The 23978-nt window shown below is 30.5% G+C and overlaps 1 protein-coding gene across 2 annotated transcripts in view; it reads right to left on the minus strand.

The window, feature by feature from the left end:
* Positions 1 to 23978, minus strand: part of LOC113560397 (forkhead box protein B1-like) — a 41548-nt gene that overhangs the window by 12361 nt on the left and 5209 nt on the right. The window contains exon 2 of one of the 2 annotated variants that reach the window (XM_026966250.1): positions 20480 to 21473. In XM_026966250.1, the coding sequence (XP_026822051.1) occupies positions 20480 to 21473 (994 nt within the window). The remainder of the gene's footprint in view (positions 1 to 20479; positions 21474 to 23978) is intronic. The other variant, XM_026966249.1, reaches the window with a different exon arrangement.

Below are 23978 nucleotides of genomic sequence, written 5' to 3' on the forward strand. Positions count from 1 at the left end.
TCAACTCTGGTGGAGGTATAACTTTTAAAATGTGCTTTAGGCTAAAAGAAAAATTCGCAAAGTAAATACATAGTTCCAAGTGAAGTACCTACCTATTATTAGACGAACTGGCCAAAATACTGAATACTGCCGAATGATTAACTAATTTAAGTACAAATTTTAACCATTAATTAACTTTTTTATTTGTGTTTTAAATTAATAAATTGTACTATAATACTTAAAATATGTTTTTAATGATTAAAGTGCATGTTAAAAAATTAACCTCGTCTCTCTCCGTGACAAAATCATTTGACCATAACTGATTATATTATAACATAATTATATCATGATATATACATACTGTTTCGCCGTGGCTTAGTAAATAATATAATACTACACGGAACGCAAGTCGTAGGTATAATTCAGTCGTATTTATACAAGCACTTATATAAACAAGTTGTACATAAATACTTAGTAGATTTTCCCGTGATTATTGGGACACGCTGCGCCAATATTACGTCCGCGGTGTAAGGGCTTCTCTGACATTTCGTTTGGGTGTATATTAATATTATAATACCGCGTGATAAGTGGCTGCGTCGCTGTGACCGCATTACAATATGAAGTATTATTATACATATTATCCGTAACATCGGCACCGGGACGTGCGCGCAAACCCCGTCGGCGCAGCGGAGTAACTATATATTTTTTTAAATTACTGTTGTTTGGTTTTCTTTTTACGTCGGGCCGCCGCGTTGATTATAACTTGTTTATATAGAAAGAAACGGACGACGTGAAAAAAAAAATAACAAAATTAAAAAATAAATAAATATAGTAAAAAACCGGGCGTTCTTGCATTTTAATCGCCTACACGTTTACGTGCGTACGGCTGTAAAATAATAAATAAATAAAAATAATAATAATGATGATGATAATAATAAAAACTATGTATATGCCCCGAGGCGTCATTAACTTGTCCCGCAACGAGTACTTCGGGACTAAAATAATATGAACCTATAGTCGACTGCGCGGCAGCAGCAGTATAACATTTGACCATCTACCTATTATAATAAACACACACGTATTACATTATAACAATAAACGTTGAACCCGTATAATATAATATTTTATATCACTGCTGTCGATAATTTTGTATAACAGCTTTTTAATGTTGTTAGCTTTAGGTCGTTCGCCGCGTCAGTTACTCGAACAAGTTATGATGAGAACTTTCGACATTCAATACACACGTACCACAATCAATTGACTATAAGTAACAGTAATCGGACATAATTATGGTCTAATGTAAACGATAGAGTATAATATTATTATTCACACAGCTGACAGGTACAGGCACACACATACACACACCTAGACATACAATCTATATACGTGGCTATTTATTTTTTTATATGACTATAATGATTAATGCTATATGTGCGGGCCGATCGATTTAACGTAAGACACTCATTATAATCACAGTCAAATCAGTGTATTACGATAAATCGAAGCCTCCCCCCTCATTGTATACATACAACATGTGCTTAATAGTTATACTTATATTGTTAAAACAATAACGCCGCAGCGCAAAGGACTTCGCTATATACTTATTACTTATATTATACGAACATAATACATTGTTGTTGGTTTAGTGATTAATAAGTGTTTTAAACAATACGTAATAATAATAATAATATATACCTATGCGCGTATTTTCAGATCGTAAAACACGCGAATTACACGCGAAAATCACAACGTTTAAAAATGATAAATTAACCTGGGTACAGAGGTGTATTATGTACGTGTTTATATGGCATAAAAATTAATGTTCCTCAAAGAACAAAGATCGTATATAAATAAGAAGCATACCTACTAGAGACAAATATCTACTTAATAATACAGGTTGGCCAGCGATTAAAATTTAATGTAAGCATGTATGTCTGTTATATGTAATTCGGTGTGCGAGGTATTCACTGCCATCCTTTGTAATCTGAATATTTGTATATTTGAAACAAATAAGTAACCAAAAAAAAATATTTTCGCATCTTGAATTGGTGATGGTTAAAAATGTACTTTTTTCTTTTTCTTTTTTTAGTATATAACATTATAACATTGGACATTTGGTGTTGCCGGGTTTTAAATACGCAAATAAACGGCACCCTGTAGTGCTTATGAGGTTTATTATGTAATCAATGCGGTCAAACACGGCCAGTCCCTCCGATCGCTTTATCATTGTGTATAAATAACATTATATTATTCAATACCTATATACTTTATATACATGAAAATAACTCGATTGTATAATATATTATATTTTTGTACACGGCGACCACCCAAAATATTCATATCATCACCCTCGTCGCGGAGACCCTCGCAACGACGACCACATATCATAAATGACATAATCATTATTACAATATAAATATTAAATTATAATAACGTATGTTGGGTAATTTTTTATACTATATTGCTATTGCTACTATAAATATGGAATAATATCGTGTTAGGTATATTTAAAAAACAAACGTCGTTTACTGTTAATTATTAATAACTACTTTATAATATAGTATTGTTGGATTAATTGTTACCCTAATATATAATATTACTAAAATTAAAAATAGCATAAAAATTGAACCATTTTTGAACCAAAAATAGTAATCATTGTTATGATTGTTGTTATATATTAAAATATGTATAAAATGTAATAGATAGACTCTTAAACGTCTAGCATGGACTATAATAGCACTTAGAATTTTGTATAATGGATTTTATACTTTATACTATATAATATATAGTAACTGCTATCTCATTAAATAACTTAAATTAATTTACGGTTCTTATAATTTTATCAGTGATTCTTTAAAAAAATAGGCAATTGTCAGTTAACTGGCATTATATATATTTTACATTTTAACTTCAGATCTTAAGCCTGAATATGTTTCTAAGCACATATCGATATATACAATAAATAAATCATTAAATAATATATCACAGTTTATCTATTTGAATAATACCTATATATTAACTATTAATCAATACGAAATGTCAGACAATTAATATTCAGCTTATAATGCAACTAAAAAAAAAAAGCTGTCATTTAAAAAAATAAAACCCTGATAAAAAGAGCCAATTATCTACATTTGATTTTGTAGTTATAAATATTATTTCATTTTGATAATATATTTTTATTGATGAAATATTTTTAAAATCCAAATTGTTCCCGTTCCAATATTATATTGATATGCGTGTTCTCGTAGGTGATGTGATATTATAGTCATCATTTTAGACTTCCGAATTCCAGAATATAAACATGTGCTGACTGCAGCCATTGGAGTATTGGATCAATGTCAAGTCCATTTTATCGTAAAGAACGCGCGACGTGTACACAGTGCAACAGACCATGCCAGATAATAAATAAATAATAAATTTCAAATAATACGCTTAATAATAATATTATACATATTGAACGGAAAAGGAAATGAGTTGGCAGCATAGAAACCGCAAAACAAATGTTTGCGTATCGACAGACGCTAATATAATATACGATTATCATATTATTATTATTATTATTATTATTATTATCGTAAACCGTAGACGTATTATTATTAAAACAGCACCACTTGAACCTCTCAAACGCTATCGAGAAAGTCGTAAATTTCGTCGGTTCTACGTCGTACGGTAGGTAGGCATATTACATATTTTTATATAGGTGCACCGCAATATATAATATATAACATGTATATCGAGGCCGTTACCATTATTATTACATATTATAATAATAATATACACACAAGCACACACGCCGGAGTGCGCGGACACCCCGACACGCACACACATCGCCACTGATATTTATTTTACTAGTTTTTCTCTTTCTCGCTCTCATCGTAATAATAAAATCTACATGTGTGTGTAGTGTATACATTTTGGATACCGCGTTTCACTGACCACCATCGCCGCGGTATCGCGTTAATAACCATTAAAATGTTAATAACAATCGTAATAGTAATAAAGGCGAACGGCGACGGCGGGTCTCCCTTTATCCAATATATATTTGGGCTCGTGAGTGAGTGTGTGTGTGTGTGTGTGTGTGTGGGAATACGGTAGGTAGGTGTTGCGCCTGTGGCCCACGACCGGTTTCAAGCTGTATACACACACACGCGCGCACATTGACGTTTAGTTATATGTATAAATAATAATAATAATATATAATATAAATCAACCGGTTCTATACGGTACCTATCCGCGAGCGCGTTTTGTTTGTGTGCCCGGCAAATTTGGTGTGAAGCAAAGGACGCCGCCTTGCCGCCGCCGTTCGAATATACACATGTATTATATAGGTACGTATAATGTGGAACAGACTTGGTATTAAAAAGTATATATTATTATTATGTATATACGTTCTATGGTAATAATTTACGAGGAGAACGAAAAAAAAATAATAATAAAGAATCACCGATTTTCCCTTTAATCTATTTCGGACTTGGATAGGTATTATATATATATACGCGTGTGTCTTAAAGACGTCCAACGTCGTCGTCGTCATATTATAATATTATTATATAGTTTCTGCCGAGGCACTGTGCGTACAAAATACAAACCATACGAGTGTGTGTGCGCGCGCTCGCGTGTGTGTACGTGAAGAATAATGTACAACAAAATTAAAATAACGACTATAAATCTGTACGATTAAGCGAATCGATATTTCCAAAATTTATGGCGTGAGTTATTTCACGTAGAAACAGTTTTATTTTATTTATTATTATTTTGGGTGTTTACACACGTTTTAGTACCTACGTAGTTTTTTTTACACTTCTCAACTATCTATAAAAACGATCTGTTTGATACGTACAATAATTACGAATTACGATTACGACAAATATCTAGACATACGAGAATAAAAAAATGTGTACGACTGTCGTTAGTAGGTAAACGTATATTATATGCACAGTACACACGTTGTAGAAAAAATTGTTAGTTATGTATTTATGTGTAAATGTGTAATTATATCCTTATAAAATGTATCGATTAAACAAACCTTTACTGTCTTAGCGAATGCATTCGTCCGCTATAGACGTTATAGTAATATATAGTGTCAACAATGCGATTGTGCAGATATCTAATGAAATCAAACAATTAATTAATGTAAACTTAAAGATACAATAGTTAAATAGCTATAATTGTATCTAACCTGCGCGGCAACGTCTGTGTCAATAAACGCATAGAAATATTCGCAGTGTACCTATTTATTACCTATCTACAACTTACTATTTTCTATCAGCGGTGTATTTTGGAGTTTTTTGAGGGGGGCATATACAAATACAATTTTCGGTGCCAAACGTCCCAGCATTTTATTACCTAAGTACGGATGAAGTGACAAAATGAAAAAACACAACTATAATCGTATAAATATAGGCTAAAAAAATAAAATAAAACGGGGGCCAAGGGATATCTTCCTAATCTACCCCCGTAAATATTACGCAACTGACAACTATGAACTTTCAACGACTGCGTCAAAGTGCAGCATCACAATAATACCGCGTGGCCTATACGTAAAAGTTAACCGACAGCTGTATCGCAAAATGTAAATGAGTAACACTCAAGGGTGAAATACGTTTGGGGTTGACAAAGAACGCTGCTGTTTCGTGTTGTAATAACTGTCATTTAACTGTTTCGCAGGTCATCGATCAACGTGCATCTACTCACACTATACAATACTGTACTGCAGGAACGTAAATAGTGTTATAAATGATCGCATACCTATTATATATTGCGTTTATAATTTAAATACGCTTAATATACGCGTCTAGCACGTATTCTTATACATGTATTGTAATTCAGTATTCACTACAATACCGTCTATACAATACGTATAATAAAGCTTCGCATATACAAAGAAACTAATCGAGAGCTCCAGCTCGCGCTAGATATGCTTATATTACACGATATAGATATTATATTGGGTACAAATATTCATATTCCTGCGCACGCATCACACACATATATATATATAGGTATATACTCGTATATGGTTTCGTCGAAATTACAATATACAACATCGTTTAATATGAGTATAGGTACTTACGAATGCCGCGTGTGACGGCGCAGCGTATACACACTTATATTATACGTATTATATTATTTGCGGCCCCCGCACGCTGCCGAGGGGAGGGCGTGGGACGACGACGATTCTTTCTGTTTTTCCGCGCACACTGCGGTATCATCGCTTCGGTGGTGCAGCGCATGTGTGTGTGTGTGAGTGTAATACATCAAACAATATATTATATTATTTATAAGTATAAAAAAAGCTTACGGGTGTATCGGAATATTATTATTATATCGTATACACCTATTTATACTATGGTCGTCGTGTCTGTGGAATGTCCAAGCTGTTTGTGTATGCGTGTGTTTCAGTGTTTGTTCATTTGTGTGTATATACCTATACACAACATATAATAGTATATGCGTGTGTGTGTGTGTGTGTGTTTGTGTATACGATGGAAGGCTCGCGGGAGTGTTTGGCCACGCCCACGCAACGTGCGCTCCGAGAGCCGACAAAAGAGAAAACACTGACGGCTTCGAGTGTCGTCCGTAATTATAGGGTTGCTCGGGTATACCGCGGCGGCGGCGGTACATGCGGACACGTATTATACATATATATATATTATATATATAATAATAATATAGGTACGTACGCGTAGGTATATAAAAATATATAATATACACGGTGTCCTCCTAGTGGTTCCCATAGTTGTGCAGATAAACATCATCGTCACCACCACAGCCGCTGCCACTCTATTTATGCTACCACCAAACTATGCCTACCCACGTTGCGATTTTTCTAGAGGTCATTTTTTCGCATCTTAAAACTTACAAGTGCGCGCAACTCATCTCATTCTATCATTTCCACACCTTTCATATTATATTATTATATCTCACGTCAAACATGATGTGATGATATATTATAAGCTCACGTGATGGATGTGTTGAAGTGCAATGACGAGATCTAATACATAGGTACAATCACTGATTTTACCGTTTCGTTGATAATATATTTTAATATATACAGTAAAACCCGTTTAAGACGATCTGCGAGGGACCAGTTGTAAAAAACGAATTAAACGAGAATTCGTATTACGCGAAAATTTGTCTTCGAGGGACTCTGGTAAACGATCGTGTTAAGAGGGAAACCGTTGTAAGCGAGAGCGTCTTAAACGGGTTTTAATGCACTGATACTATATAGATATTACGTTATTTGTAAAAGACCGATTTTGTGAATATATAGGTAGGTATAATGCACAATTTGGTGTGGTATTACGTTATATTGTATCATGTATAAAAACCTTTCCTTCATGTGATCTATTTAAATTATTAAGAGTACTTGATATAGACAATCTATATAAAAAACCAAACGTTATGTTTTATTTAAAAAAATAATTTGTTCAATATCAAAAATCAAGTGTATAACTTAAGTAAAAAAAATCGAGAGATACCGTTTGTCAATAACAAAAAAACATCAATATCTTTATTACAGATTGGATTAAGGTCCCCAAATAAAATTCCAAAGGAATTATTAGTTTTTTATAATTACATAATTTTTAACTTTAAATTAAAAAATTAGTTCTACAATAATCTGTAAATATCTATAATACTAAATTATGATTTTTTTTCTTTATATTTTTATATATTTTACCATTTACAATTTTTTTATTATATTCAACTATTTTAAGCTGAACTCTGTTTAGTTTTTTTCTTTTTATTATTAATTTTTATTAATATTATTATTATTAATAATCCACTGTATTTTGGGATTGACTAATAAGTACTTTTACTCCACGACACGAGGATTTTCCTCAGTGTGGAGTAATATCTAGTAAAATTGTATCATATTATTTTTTATAATATTTCTTATAAGTAGGTACCCACGTATAATCATTTTCATTTGTCCGTAAACTAAATTGCAAATTTAACATAAATTTTTATAAAAAAAATTCATGTAACTATTAATATCTAGATTCAAGAGTATAACTATACATACATATTATACAATTAATATATTGTTTATGCGTGACTATACCTAATTTCTCTATAAATAAAATACTAAATAATATAAACATAATATTAGTATTAAAGATAAACATAATACTGTACATATAGGTACAGTATGATTTCCAGATTTTTTTCATTCAAAAAGATTAGCTATTTTTCCACTCATTTGTGATATTAAAATATTATACGCGCACGAGACTATTGTACTCAATATGAAAAGCGCACTGTTACAAATTCGTTTGCGTTTTTTACGCCAACGTTACCGGAGCATGAAAATTTGTTTCATTCCTTTACAATATTATATATTATACGCAAGGTGTGAAAACAAATAACAACGTGCCTACATGCTATACGATTTCTATAATATTATATATATCTAAACATACGCATGATGATAATGTACACATGTTATTGCAGGCGATACCTTGTAATATTTTGATAAAATGTACAAAGATTTAGATGGCTCATCTCGTAATAATATCATCGTTTTATTATTAATGAACTTAAAGATATATAGTAAAATAATAATAAGGATCATATCAGATGAAAGCACAAATATTAAACTAATATACATATACTATACGGGAATCACCTCAAAAGATTACGTATCCGCTGAAAAAATAATAAAAATAACTATACAAGTACCTAATTTTTAATAATACAAATTAGCAAATTAATAGTAAACCTTCTTCATTTCTCACAACGGTTATTCGTGTACGGATTCATTGGGTAACATATGCTTCCGGTGTTATTGTTGACTTTATATATTAGTACTAATTTAATCTGTATAGAACGATTTGGACGTTATAACTAGAAAGAGCTTCAAGGCAATATATAATTAGGTATTGCGTCACTGATATATGTGTACATAGAGTAATGTGGTGAGTTGCAGAATACCTACCTAAATGTATACGATTTTACGAAAGAGAACACACGGAGTATGGTTATTATGCATAACATGTAAATAGTTAGATTATAATGTTCGTCGCGCATAGCTTATTACGACTACTGAGATTTTGAGAAAATCAGTAGGAAATAAAAGAGTGTCTTCGAGTGCTTAATTTAGCTGTATATACAAAAACTATAGCTTTTAGTATCCTCGGCTAGTGTAGAAAATTACCAATTGCGGTACACTTGCAAAACTAAAAATCTTTAAGTGATCATTAGCGCTTAACATACATAAATAAAATAAATATTTGTTATTGGCAATATTATTATACTGTAAAATGAATCGTTCATTACTTATTTGCAATTTTAAACATAGAAATTATTTTAATATGGCAGACTGAAAAAAATAAGACATCTAGATATAGTTTGTTTTGTATAATGTGTACACCGATGATTAAGTATTTTCATTATTAACATACATTTTTTTGTATATTGCAAGCTTATACCTCCATTTCTTCACTATAGACTAATGCTCGCCTTTTATTGTAGTTCTTTAAAAGCTTTGACTCTTTCATCGTTTTTAATTCATCTCATACAATGTGAGTTACGAGAACGTCTCGTAGTCATCTGTTTTCCAATAATGCCTTCTATGATTGTATAATGCAGATCTCCTGTAAGTCTCAACTATGAGGGTATGTCCAACTGCATGTTTTTCAATCTCTTTTCCACATTCGTGAATGATACATTGATATTATGTACGTTTTTCTTTGACAACTAAAAATACATCTTCGCTAGTTTTACTCTCTATCCAGCTAATTCTTTCATCATATACCTACATTCTTCACCACATTTCACAAGATTCCATAGTTTTTTATTTTCAATATCATATTATATGTGACCCACGTCTATATGTGCTGGTACTCTCCAGTCATATATGTTAATACATCTTTGGATCATTATCGTACCTGAGCTGCTACTACGTTCAGTACGCATCATAAATAACGCATGCAAATACTCGTATGCCAATAATTATGATCGCCGTAAGATCATTGTATATTAGTCGTAGCACTTGTATAATGTTCGGGATTCAAATTTCTGACACTGGCGATGTCGCCATTATAATATGCCTACATCGAGCGCTACCGTTCGTGCAACGGGGAGAGGAGGACTCGATCGGATCTATAAAATATCATTTTATGCATATTTATTACAATATACTATATAGATAAACGTAATATTATTATATATTTACGTATAACACTCTATAGGTAGTTCGAACCGATCGTGTACGAGTATAGGTCGTCTCACCACCGCGAGTTTGACGGACGGCGTGTGAAAAAAACAACATAAAAGGAAGTATAATATATTACCTACATAGAAGAGGTAAAACGTTATTATTAGCGAGCGGTGCGCTAGCTCGCGCGTCTGCGTGCGTCTGCTACACATACAAGATAGGTACATGCATAATACATATTATAATATTACCGTCGAGAGGGCACAGAAGTGTTTTGCGGTCGGATGGCGAACAACCCGACACAAGTATATTACACGTATATATATATATATGTTATACCTAACTCTATATGTCTCTATACACATATATATTATATTATGAACGTATAATATTATTACTCTGCTGTGGTATATACGCGTACAACAGTATATAGTACATAACATAATGGGTGTAAGTGTGTGTGTGTGTGTGTAGGGCGGGTAATTGGAATTTAAAAAGATAAACGCGAGCGGCGTGTGTGTGTGTGTACCGACCGACCCGATACAATAGCATATTATGTTTAAGACACACATCGGCAGCGGTCAGGTCGTATAATTTTCGTCTGCGCGCAGCCACGCGGGCCCAGGTGTCGGGTGAACGTATTTGCGGTTATAAGAATAAAAGGTTTCTTCTTCTTATTTTTCCTACACGAGTTGTTATTATTGTATTTATGTGCGTATGTGTAGATGATAGGTGTAGAACTGTTGCACAAATATACGGGACCGCAAAATATAAACTTACTTTTCAGTCTTGTTTATTTTTTATGGCCCCGGAGTCCAGACCTTCAAGAGGCGGCAAAGTTAATGAGTACGACGGATTTTTTTTTATTATTATTATTGTTATTTACTACGCCGGCGAAATGCGAAAAACTACGATTTTATTTTACTTTTCGCAGAGTTCGCTTTTAAGTTTTAACGTAGAAAAATATTTTATGATATATATGTCTGTATATAATAACTAATAGGCGTTTGGAAAAAAATAGGTTTATACCTATGAAATATATATATATAATGGTATATGACTGTGTATAAAGCAGCTAGACTGTGACTTATACGTAAACCTCTTCTGCTCCGAACCCACGTAGGTATAATAAATAGTAAAGATTTGTATGATATACCTATCTGTTTGTTAAAACTAGAGTTTATAACTTATTAGTGAAAAACGATTAAATACACTTCTATTATTGATTCAAAATTCGTAAATTCGTAATTATGCCAATTGGCGTGTAGGCAATCTATAAGATGTGCAATATTAATTATTAAGGTTAAGCCCTTCACCAATATCAAAAAGAAAAACAATTGATTTGTTCCATTAATTATTATAAATATTAATATTTATAATCAACGATAATATTGAAAATCTGTGAAACTCTGTAGGCGCGTCTACACGCATTGTACAGATATTCTGAAAAATCTGTTTGTTTAAATATTGTCTTATAATATGAATCATATAAGTACAATTAGTCTTAATGATATGCGATATCAAGGCATAACTCATAACCGTAAGTATTATTTATTGTATATTTTATACTTAGAAATCAAAATTATTTGTGTGTTACTAAATGAATAAATCTATTATTACAATAATTGCAATATATGACAAATAAAAAAAATATAGGCACCTTTAATGAACACAATAAGCTATCAGATCACCATGAACAATTTATTTTTGGTCAGTAAAGAATAATCATGATGTACAAAATATAATAAATCTATGTATGACATATTATATTGATTATAATGATATTACATTGGCGCATTATGGAAATGCCGTTTATATGTGAATTAATTCACAAATTTTTTATTGAAACATATGGAACTTTATTGTAATATATGTATTATTATATATTATAAAACTATATTAAAAAATCAACAAATAACAGTTAATCGTGTTTATCTATCTTAATTTTTATTTGATTTAATAATATAAAATATTAAATTGTTAGTGTTGTTTTTTTAGAAATTAAATATGATAAGATGTTATTTGTAGGTATTCAAAAACATCATAATAATAATACCAAGTAATGTTATCAATGATTTACTTAAAACATGTTGCGTATTTTGTTCCAAAAGCCATTAAACCTTTAAACTTTCCAATTATTATAGTATTCATTAAACTTGGTTCTAGCTTGAAAAATGATAATTTTCGATAATAATATAACGGGTATTGACCTAAGTCAATAAAACTACGTGAGGTATATTCATCAAAGGTTTATCATTTATTATTTATTTTTAATGACATACGGAAAATCACGTACCTATACCTATATATCTACTACTTTATCAGACGTAGATAACATTAATCACATAAGTGAAATAAAGGTACCTCAATAATCTAGTGGTTAACGTTTTACCTATATGATGTGTAAATACTATATTTAGGTTAGATTAATAATAATTTAAATTAATAACCATATTATTTTTAATTGGCAAATCAACTTTTTTCTTCCTTATATACTGACTAACTTGTTTTGTTCTGATGGATTAGTATTAAAATAACGACCAGATTATACAGAGTAATTTATAAAGACAATACGATATTTAAATATATAATTAATTGCATCTATTGAATTTAAAAAAAATGTTTAACCAAGTAATATAATTAAGTCGATTTTTTTTTATTCGAGTTATTATATTATATTTTTACTAAATATTTATTTATTTTATATTGCGATAGCCAGCACTTTTAAATGGTAAAAACTTTTTCATGGTAATTAAGTCATAAAAAAATATTTTTTCAAAAGATTATATGAAATTAAGCGAATCTTCTCTCGAATAAATCTTTAAAGTACAAAAAGTTTAAGGGTGGATATATTGATTTTTCAGTGTTTTCATACAATTAATATATTTTGTATTACAATTTAAGTTTAATTTCTGCTATACTTAATTTAATATTTAAATACGTCGAGCTAACTTCCTTCTCCTCCCCTCACAAAAATAAATAAATTAACAATCATTTTCTATTATATTTCTATTATATATTTATGTAATATTATGTGTATTTTATCAACTTGTAATAAAAGTACTCAAATATTTTTATTTTTTTTTCTTATTTTGTTTTTTAAGTATTAGCATTATTGCAAGTGCGTTATGATGTATCATGTACAAACAAAAATTAATTTTTATTATGTAATATAATAATATATAAATTAGAATATATTGCAAATTTTTAAGTTTATGTATGTACTTCTACCATAGTAGGTACATAGCTTACTCTGTATATGGTTGAAACTTATTTTTTTAATTGGTCCATAATAAGAATATAGAGTGCCCAACTATATAATAAAACTATATAAAATATTTTTCTAGTAAATACAATTTTAAAACTAAAATCTATTATAAAAATGTATTTTATATTATTAAAAAAAAATAGCCTGTAATTGGATCTTATTAGTTGTTTCCGTAATAAAGAAAATATTTTTATTATTATTATCGTTATAGTTTAAATATACCTATGCACATATATGTATAATATTATATTTCATTGAGCATTCTTTATATTAAAAATATTTTTCTCATTTCTTAAATTTTAATTTTAATGGAATTTTTTTAAAATTATTAAGTATTAGGTATAATACTCATGGTTAATCAGCAGTTGTCAATACTAATAAAATATTATATTCCTACCGATTAAAAATTCCTTTAAAATAATCGTTATTTATAATCTATTTTTCATTCAATAGACCAACATTACTAATGTTTAAATGAAATAAGCCAATTAGGTGACAAAAAAAAAAAAATTTGCAATGTTTGTGTCGACTGTCTGTGTAGCTCCACTGATTCCACTGAAATATGGACAATACAAACACAACCTTGAATGTGTGTATTTTTTGTTGCGCCTTCCACATGCACCAATGGTAAAAATAATATCAATTATATTATTGTATTTTATTATATTATGTACGTGTATAAAAAGGCATTATGTAATACAGGTACGTAAGTAATAATAACAAAAAAGTGTAAACCCAAAAGATGATTATCAATTAATTACACGTTTATATAAAGCCTTCAGCACTAAGATTTTATACTTGCCATTACCCCCTCCGGAAGCCAATACTATACATAGGTATAGGTATTGTAATACACGGAAGAAAATCAACACCGGGCTCCAGGTGTGTATAATAAGTATTTTGGGTTTATATGTATCTAAATATATATATATATATATATGTTATATTATAATATAATATAGTAGTGTGTAGTCGTTCGCGCGTAATGCGTCCGACACCTTTATTATTAAATAAAACATCTGCTTTTCTTTACACCACAAAACTGACGTTAGGTCTGATGATCTTAATCTCGTAAGAACTTAAGTAGAGATGTGCCTATAAACACCATTTTTCACCTTTCGAATATCGTTATATTCTATCATTATTGGTTCCAACCCCTTTTACGCTGTGATAACACTGTAAGTGTGTTTAGTCGATTAATAATAATAACAAAAATAAAAATAAAACAATAAAATAAAATTATAAAATTAGTGATAACCGGTCATTCACTCATACGTCACTACGCCTATATTAAATTTATACATTGACTTATTGAAATCAAAGAATTAAAAAATAAGACACTGGAATCGATTTCAAAACCAAATATTTTTTAACGCATGATGTTAAAGTAAAAAATTGCATATGTAATTTACATAAATATATACATTTTATGTAGTTAATTCCTTTTAAATTAGTTAAGTATCAGTACATTATTTTCCAAAAAGATAAAAAAATAACTGTCAATCTTCCCTTCCAAAAGTAAAATTACTCTTCTATATTTGTTTTAAAAAGTTATAGCTAAATAATGTATGTGCATACATATTTTAACTCACGTACCTATATATTATATTTATTATGGAAATTAATTAAATCACAGCAAGATATAAATCCTTCAATTGACCTTCAAATAATTACTATTTACAAATTCACTAAATCGTTTTCTGTATCATATAGCATAATTATATTCAGCATGAGCGAAGTACCTGTATGTATAATATACATATACAAGTCGTTATATTATTGTCTTAGCTGTGTGTTTTAAAAAACGACCTATCGTGTGCAAACATAAACAGGCAATTAATCTTCTTATTGATTTTTTACACTATCCATGAGCAGGTTTATAATTTATGTATATGTATAAGCGTGCGCGCGTGTGTGTATAGTTACATTATGCGAAAAAAAGCTAACGCAACATGAAAGTCCCACACATTGCATACATCAATATGAAACAGTTATTATTATCGGTTTGATGAATTTCGATTTTGTTTCTTGCCATTGCTTGCTCCCCACCTCTATTATAATGATATTTCTTATGTGTATTATGTAGGCAGGTACCACATATAATTGATATTTGTTTAATTCCGAAATGATTATGAAACCAGCAAGCAAATATTAGTATAAAAAGAGGACAAAAACCCGTGGAAAATTATACACAATACAGCACTATTATTAAATACAAATATACCTATAATATATGTTATAGTATAATATAGTGTATACATATGCCTGAGTAGTAATTGGTCTGATGCGGAAAGTCACTCGACCAGTACTTGATAATTAAAATAATAATAATAATAATAATATGATAGTTGCCAAATCGTATGCAATTAAATTATCAGTATTATTATAGGTATGGGTTTGAATTTAATTCGAACGAAATAGCGTTTGATAATATAATAGATTTAATTTTTAACGTGAAAATTAAGAATATTTGAATAATATACCAGTATGTATATTTTTTGGCACACTTTCTGTGTATGAAATAATTAACTTTTTCCATTAAATAGTAGAAAACTTAAAAAAAAATCATACATGATATAAATATATATATATACATATTATATAGTTCTTAACTGTTTAATTTAACATCTCGCACGGGCTAATAATATAATAAGTACGTATGTAATATGTATATTTAGTACTTATATAGTATAATAGATTATAAAAGAAAAAAGTGATCCGAATTGTTTTATCGAGTTTGCAGTCACGCAATTCACGGAGGATTTTTTGTATACCCGAGTATAATATACATGTATACACAGTTTATACCCACTCTCTGGCATTCTGCTCGTCGTTTTTTTTATTACATCAAAACACTCATACTAGTTCGAAGAACGCCCTCGAAAATAAGTTTGGAAGTGCTTAATGCCCTTCGGAAAGTCACTTAATATTTTTATATCGGGCCGCAGTACCCTCATCGCTGCAGTCCCCAGAGGCGGAACTAGTAAGTTATAAGTCACCTTTGCGTGGAACGTGAACTTTAAGTCGATATTATTGAACACGAACAGTAGGTTCCTATATACAAGTATAAAACATATACATATCGTGTACACATATATAAATATTATACCTATATTATACCATCAACACTCGAGGGACGAATTGAAAGAATTACTTTTTCCCGCGTTTATGTCGAGTAGGCGAAAATAATATTTAGTAATAATTAGTAATTATTTATATTTCTATAGGTACCAACCATAATATGCTATTTACTATAATATATATTTAGAGTGTTTGTTATATCCTCGTGAACACACTCCTACTTAATGTAATCATATATACCCACCTCTTTCCTAAACTTAAAAACACGCATAACTGTTTTATATTTAGATATTATTATACTCCCATTTTGAGAACGAAATCGTTCTTGGGAATATAAATAATTAAAATACATTATATTTTTATTTTTTATAGATTTACAAGTTGAAATCGTATTCAAAAATATTATATTCTTAAAATAAAACAGCAATATCCACGCTTAAACAAATATTTATCAGTAAATCAAGTATAGTAGTATTTATATATTATTAATCTTGTTCAAGACGTTTAATTTGATATAAATATGTATTTTGAGTTTTGGCCATTGTGGATCTTACATTTTTATGTATTTAATTCGTATGATATGAAGTAGCCACAAATATACACTGTGGTGTCACTGTATGACCACAGAATAAAAATTATTCTGTGATAAACGTAATGTGAAAGAAAACATTTAAAAATTATAAATCAAATTACAAATTTTGTCACATTCATTCAATAGATATTTTATAATTGTATATTCACATCTAAAATTACACAAACGGCTGGCAAATCTTTCATTTATCGATAATAGTAATAAACATGGCTCGAGACTTATAGCACTTAAAATCATTAAAATAAGCGCTTAAAAACATCATTATAAACACTCAAATATAAGCATTTAAAACACTTAAATTAGAGCAAAAATACTTAATCAAAAAAAAAAAAATTTTTTTCATCATAAAGTAGGTACTAGACATAATTTGTAACTTTGCTAAAAATAACATAATTAAAAATTACAAAAAATATTGAAACAAAAGGATTAGGAAAAGTTTCTAACTAAAAAATAAAAAAAATAAATAAATCTTTATATTATAAAAAAATTCAAACTTCACTTTCGTGGCATTTTGCCTTATTGTTTATAGATTTTTCGAAGGATTTTCTGAAAAAAACTATGAAAAGTAGAAAAACTGGTCAAAAAAGCAAAAATAATCAAAAAAACTGGAAATAAGCAAGCAAATATGTTTTAAAAGAATCGCACTTTCAAATTTCATAATTGAACGTGTCGTAACATAACATACACTTCCATAGCACTCTGCTACATTTTAAGTCAATCCATAAAAATAAGCAAATGGTCTAAGTCCCGAGCCCTGGTAATAAATATTCAGGAACGAATAAGGGCAGGATATTTTTAACAATACTTTTAGTGAAGATTGAACTTCTACAAAGTATATTATATGTATATAATAAATAGGATTTTAAATTTATAACCTCTACAACATTACAACAATACACGACTGGATATGCAGGTGTATTTATGATATAATATCATTGATTAAATAATAGGTTCTATTATTATATATTATATAGTATTATACTATTACTATTTGATCAATGATTATATGGACCCCATGTGAGTTCTTCCTTCTCAGTTCTCAGCGCTTGTCGGCTCTGTGGTAAAATATTATTATACTTGTAGTATTGTTGAGTCTTGTGTGCACGCATCTATCCATTTAAGTAGGTAATAATGTAATATACAAGTGCATAATAATAATATAATATTATAAAGTATTAAATTAAACGTAAACAAGGCGTTTAAAGAACGAGATACATCGTTTGTGTGCGACACCTACTAATATCAAAATTAAATTTATTAAAATATGTGTTTTTTTTTCCGTTACGATGCGCGATGGTCATGTTTTATAATAAATAGACAATATAATATCTTCTGACGGAATAGAAAACAAAACACCATAAAGTATATTTGTATCATCAGAATACACGTACGCGTATCAGCGCCTATATCATGTATTCATATGCACACAAATGTATAATGATAATTTAAGCATACCATATTAATATTAGTTTTTCAAACAATGCATAATATTTTACGAAGCGTTACACGACGTGTACAACACATGCAACAATAACTATAACACGAAATTTTGTGTAAGTGAGTATGCGTGTGCGCTTGTGTACACTAATGCTTATATAATATAATAGTGGGCTCGTTACACGTTTATAACGTGGACAATGGGTTCAACGGTTATGAATCATTTAGAAGACGTATAAAGGAAAAAAAAGAGTATAATAATAAAAAAATTCGTTGACCGAAAACGCTTAAAAGTGTTTAAATTAATTATACACATCATAATATAACATAACGTAACTGAATGCTTTAGGTACCTATGTGTGCTCATAAAAGTGAATAAATATGCAGTTTACAAATTAATTAAAGTTACATAATATTATCGAGAATTTTATACAAGATAACATATAATATGTTTTTATAGGTGTAAGATTATTTATGTATCTATTGTACATTAGTACATTTCATTTAAAAACATGAAATCGTTCAAAATTTTGCGTACATTTTTTTCATTTTTCGTTTCTATATGAGCATTATGTATAGATGTTTTGAAATGCGACGATGAAATTCGGTCCACGATTATCTAGTGATATACGTACAACTAACCGTTTTCACATCGCAGTTTTCCATTTTCACGTAGGTCTTAGATATAATACCTATTAATAGTACCTACACCTATATTATATAGCGTGTTGTTCAGTGGTGAAACAAGTCTTGATCACTTCCGACTCGACCACCTGTTTTTCGAAGATTACGCGCCTATTTATTATAGACCGTCAAGGTAAAAACATAAATAGTCGCCTACTCATAAACATTTTTTAAAAGTTATTCTCTGTCAGAATAGACAGTTTCATACTTTCATTAAGTCCATATGTCTCTATACAATAATCGTATATTTCTCAGAAATTGGAATCGATCGTACCTAATTTACGTATTATTATTGGACGATTGGTTTGTCAGAAAACATTTGGTAAAATAATCTTTAATCATTATTTTAGTGTAATACACACATAAATATCAAGTAGTATAATATACCGCCGATAAGCCACAAGTCATGTATCATTTGTATAAACCCGATCGCTGTCGGTATTCTGACCCACAGAGCATTGGGCTTGTTTATCGCACAAGCATGATGGTGATCAGGAGGGGAGCTTACAAAATAATTTGAAGATAATAAACCCCCTAAAAATATATTAAACAAACAATATTATATTTTTGTACAGATTATAGAATCGTTTAGGGATAATTTATTATTATTATTATTAGTTTTTTGTTATATATTTATCAATTTATTTTTTATGGTAACATACCACCCAATTAAATCACAATTTATTCACAACATATGCGGTTCTATTGGAAAAAATATTATTTCATTTCTTAAAAAAATATTTCACCTCAAAAGTTTTCTAATTTTTATAAAATGATCTAACTTGCTTTAACATTATCTATTAGTTCTGCTACGTAAGAAGTTTTTCTGCTATGAGGAAAATAAAAACCATAGCTAAAAACATATACGCAACAAAAAAAATTTAATGAACTTTCAATATTATATAATGATAAATATAAGATTCAAAGCTTTAAGTAATGATACTATCTTAAATACATTTGACTAAAAGTATAATAGATTAATAAAATTAAGTTAAAAACGGTAATTGTATTTTATTAATTTTTGTTTTCTATGTTTGTAAGTATTTTAATTATTATTATAATGAGAACCTTTCACTATTTTTACGAACTATATTAAACGTAAAAATTAATTTTTTAGGGGTGTGGTGGCAGAGCCGGTCTGTTTGCTACCAAATGTTTGAACCCCCCTCAATATTTCACAGGATAGACCTATGCGCGTCCTAGCGTGTCCATAAAAAACCACATAAAACTATGTAATAATTATGATGTATTATATATTATATTAAATTACACTTGCCGTACCGCAGTCATGAAGGTTCGTGAAGTTGGCCAGCTGCGGGAACGGCGGCAAGACGGTGGCGGCGGCAGTGGCGGCGGCGGCGGCGTTGGTGATGTGATGGTGGGGCATGTAGTGGAACGGCGGCAGGGGCGCGGACGGCCCCGGAAATATGCTGGAAGCGGCCGCTGCGGCCGCAGTGGCCACGGCGAACGACTGCTGTTGGATCAAGTACGCGTACAGTTCCGCGTATCCATTGCTGCCGACGCCGTTGTGGGGGTGGTGGTGGTGGTGGGCGTTGTGGAGGAACTGCTGCTGCTGGTGGTCGACTAGGTGATGCGACTGAGACGGTAGCAGACTCACCGGCGGCGGGTACCGGCGATGAGTACGTTCGGTCCTCGGCGGTGGCGTAGGGGACGACGTCTTCGGCGGCGGTGTGGGGGACGATGTCGGCGGCGGGACATCCGGCAGTGACGGCTCGTCGTCGGAAGAGTGACGTCTGCGGGCGCCGCCCGGAGCGATGATGCTCTCGATGGTAAACGGTTTGGGCTTGTGCTGCCGGTGCAGGTGGTTGGCCATCGAAGTGGCGGTCGCGAAGGCCGCGGTGGTGCCGCCGATGGCCGCGTGGATCGACGGCGGCGACAACGGCTGTTCGGTGCCGATCGGCGACGTCGCTCCGTCCGACGACGACATTATATTGTTCCGGTACGGCGGAGGCGGCAGTGGCGGCCGCTGAAAACCGATCGGCAACGGCCGCAGTGGCGGCGAATCGGTGTCGAAGTCGGCGGCGGCGGACGACGACGACGGCCGGCCGAACGTAGCCTCCAACAGCGCCCGGTCGGCGGCCGGCAATTTGAACCGCTTTCGGCGCCGCAGAAACGATCCGTTCTCGAACATGTCCAGTGCATCAGGGTGCAGTGTCCAGTACGCCCCCTTGCCCGGCTGGTTGGGTCGTCGTGGAATTTTCATGAAACAGTCGTTGAACGACAAGTTGTGTCGCAGCGAGTTCTGCCACCTGAAACACGCGGTGTGATAGGGTATATCATTATAGAGATACTGTTATAATATGTGAAAAATGGTCATTTAATATGATATCGTTATTTTAATATTGTCTTATAATAGTGGTCATCATTCATATGGCGTGAATTTTAGCGATCAAATAATACGCGATTTGAAAAAAAAAATTGGCGAGTGGGCTAATCGCTTTACTGCACAGTAGTTGGTGTCCAGACAGTACCTATATCGTCATCGTTGATTTTTCGCAGTAAAAAATCGGAAATCCATATATTATATATGCATACATTATTTTCACATGATATTACTAATTAGTTATTAAAAATTCTTAAATTTGTCGATTATGCCTTTTTTTTATAAAGTAGATTTAACGATATATATATATATATATATATGAAAATATATTCGATGTAACTTTATATTGAATTTCATCATTCGACGTAATAATTCTGCAATAAATTATCATGTTATAATTGAAATGAAAAACTGTATACAATTTGTACAATGTACATATAATAATATATGAGCAAATATTGATTGTATTAAAGCAAAACTGGCCAATAGGCAATTTAAAAATTCTATTATATCCCATAGGTACGAGTTGTATTTGAAGGGCAAATTGATTTCTTTCATTATATTATTATTATCGTGTAGTGTATCACGTGAAATACCAACAATAAAAAAACATAAAAGTTAATACTCATTACTTACCTATTGCAAATAAAAGATCAGGGAAAATATTGATATTATATTTATTCTTAACCTTTACTAGAAATGTAATGTTTTTGATAACAAATAAAAAAAATGTTGGTATTAAAGTCTAATAATATCTAATATCTATAAAGTTACACAGAGAAACAATTTTTTTATGATTTAATCATCAATTTTTTACTAATTCAATATCAAATTGGGCGTGATCGATAAATAACGTAAAAATAATTCGACCTTAAATTGTTTGCATCAATAAGTTCAATATGTATGTGGTTTTTTTTTTTATCAGAAATACAGTGCATGCGTGTACTAATTGTATTTAATTTAATCGAGATTAAATGCAATTTCATCAATATACGTATAAGTACTACATATTATTATGCAACCTATACTTTTTTATATAATAGTTTATATTATGTATTTATGTATATACTGGTATAGTTACTTAATATATTTATGCATGTGTGACCTGAATAGTAATAATTTTAAATATGATCATTAAATTTCATCCCAATGAAAAAAATACTGTTATTATAAACAACGTTAGTATTTTGACAACTATTGTCTATAGAATGTCAAATAATGTACTCACACCAATAAATATAATATTTTATAAATTATTACTTATATTGAAAATTTATTTGTTAGTTTGATGACAATATTTTATAGTACATTGAGTATACAATTATATTAATTTGAATCGAGCAGATTAAAAAATGATAAATATTTTGAAATCTATATTTCGAATATCTTTAAAATATGCAAAATCGTTGATTTTAGTTAAGTATATATCATACTTAAATCTAAAAATACGTTCCCCCGTTTATTGAAGTGTTATAATTATTTTGACCGTACAAATGGTTTAATTTAGAGATTATTTTGTTTATTTAGCTGAAATAATGCATTTTGTAGTCAATCAAATTTTGTGTATTTTGGTATCCACTTTTTATATTTACTAAATTAAATAAAATTGCGAAATTACAGTAAAATAAATGTTGAGGAATAAATGACACAGATAGTATATATTATTGTCTCATAATTTTTGATAATATATTTAAGTTTTGGTAGTTTTTAGTAATGAATAAATATATGTTAATTATTTATACTTCGCATCATTAGAAGAATAAAATTTATCTATTTTGTTATTTTGTTCGTAATTTTATCTAAATTATATCAATTTATAGTTATATTATTTGACAACTATGTATTCTATTATATTATAGTACGTATATTCCATATTTTTTAGATAAAAAATAAATATAAATCATTTTATTTAGGCATATTTATCATAGAAAACTATAAATTCTATGCGTTGCTAATATTTTTTTTGCATTCAAAAATAGAAAAATAATATGCTCCCTTAAAATTAAAAAAAATAATTAATTCGTGGTTATAATATGTTTATGACTTATACCTAATACCTTCACGATAACGCACGTCCTCACACCACTGTCAAAACTAAGATTTTTGTTTGAAACTTTTTTACCAAGTTTCATGACCCATCGTACTTAACCTAGCACCTATCGAGTATCGATTAAACTTTCTCTTCTTGCACTTCAAACAAAGGCTCGATGGTGGATGGACAGCGTTTTAAAAACAACGAAGAACTCAAGGACACCGTAATTGACTAGTTAAACTCTCAGGCGGGAAACATATATGCAGAAAGGTAAATAAGCTGGTGCAGTGGTTTAAAAAATGCTTAGAAGTAAACAGCGATAAAGTGGAAAACTGAAGTAGGTTTGTAAGAAACTAAATGCGCTAATAAAATATGTTTCTTATGATTATAATTTTTTTC

The sequence above is a fragment of the Rhopalosiphum maidis genome, chromosome 4 (genome assembly GCF_003676215.2).
Source record: "Rhopalosiphum maidis isolate BTI-1 chromosome 4, ASM367621v3, whole genome shotgun sequence".
Classification (NCBI taxonomy): Eukaryota; Metazoa; Arthropoda; class Insecta; order Hemiptera; family Aphididae; genus Rhopalosiphum; species Rhopalosiphum maidis.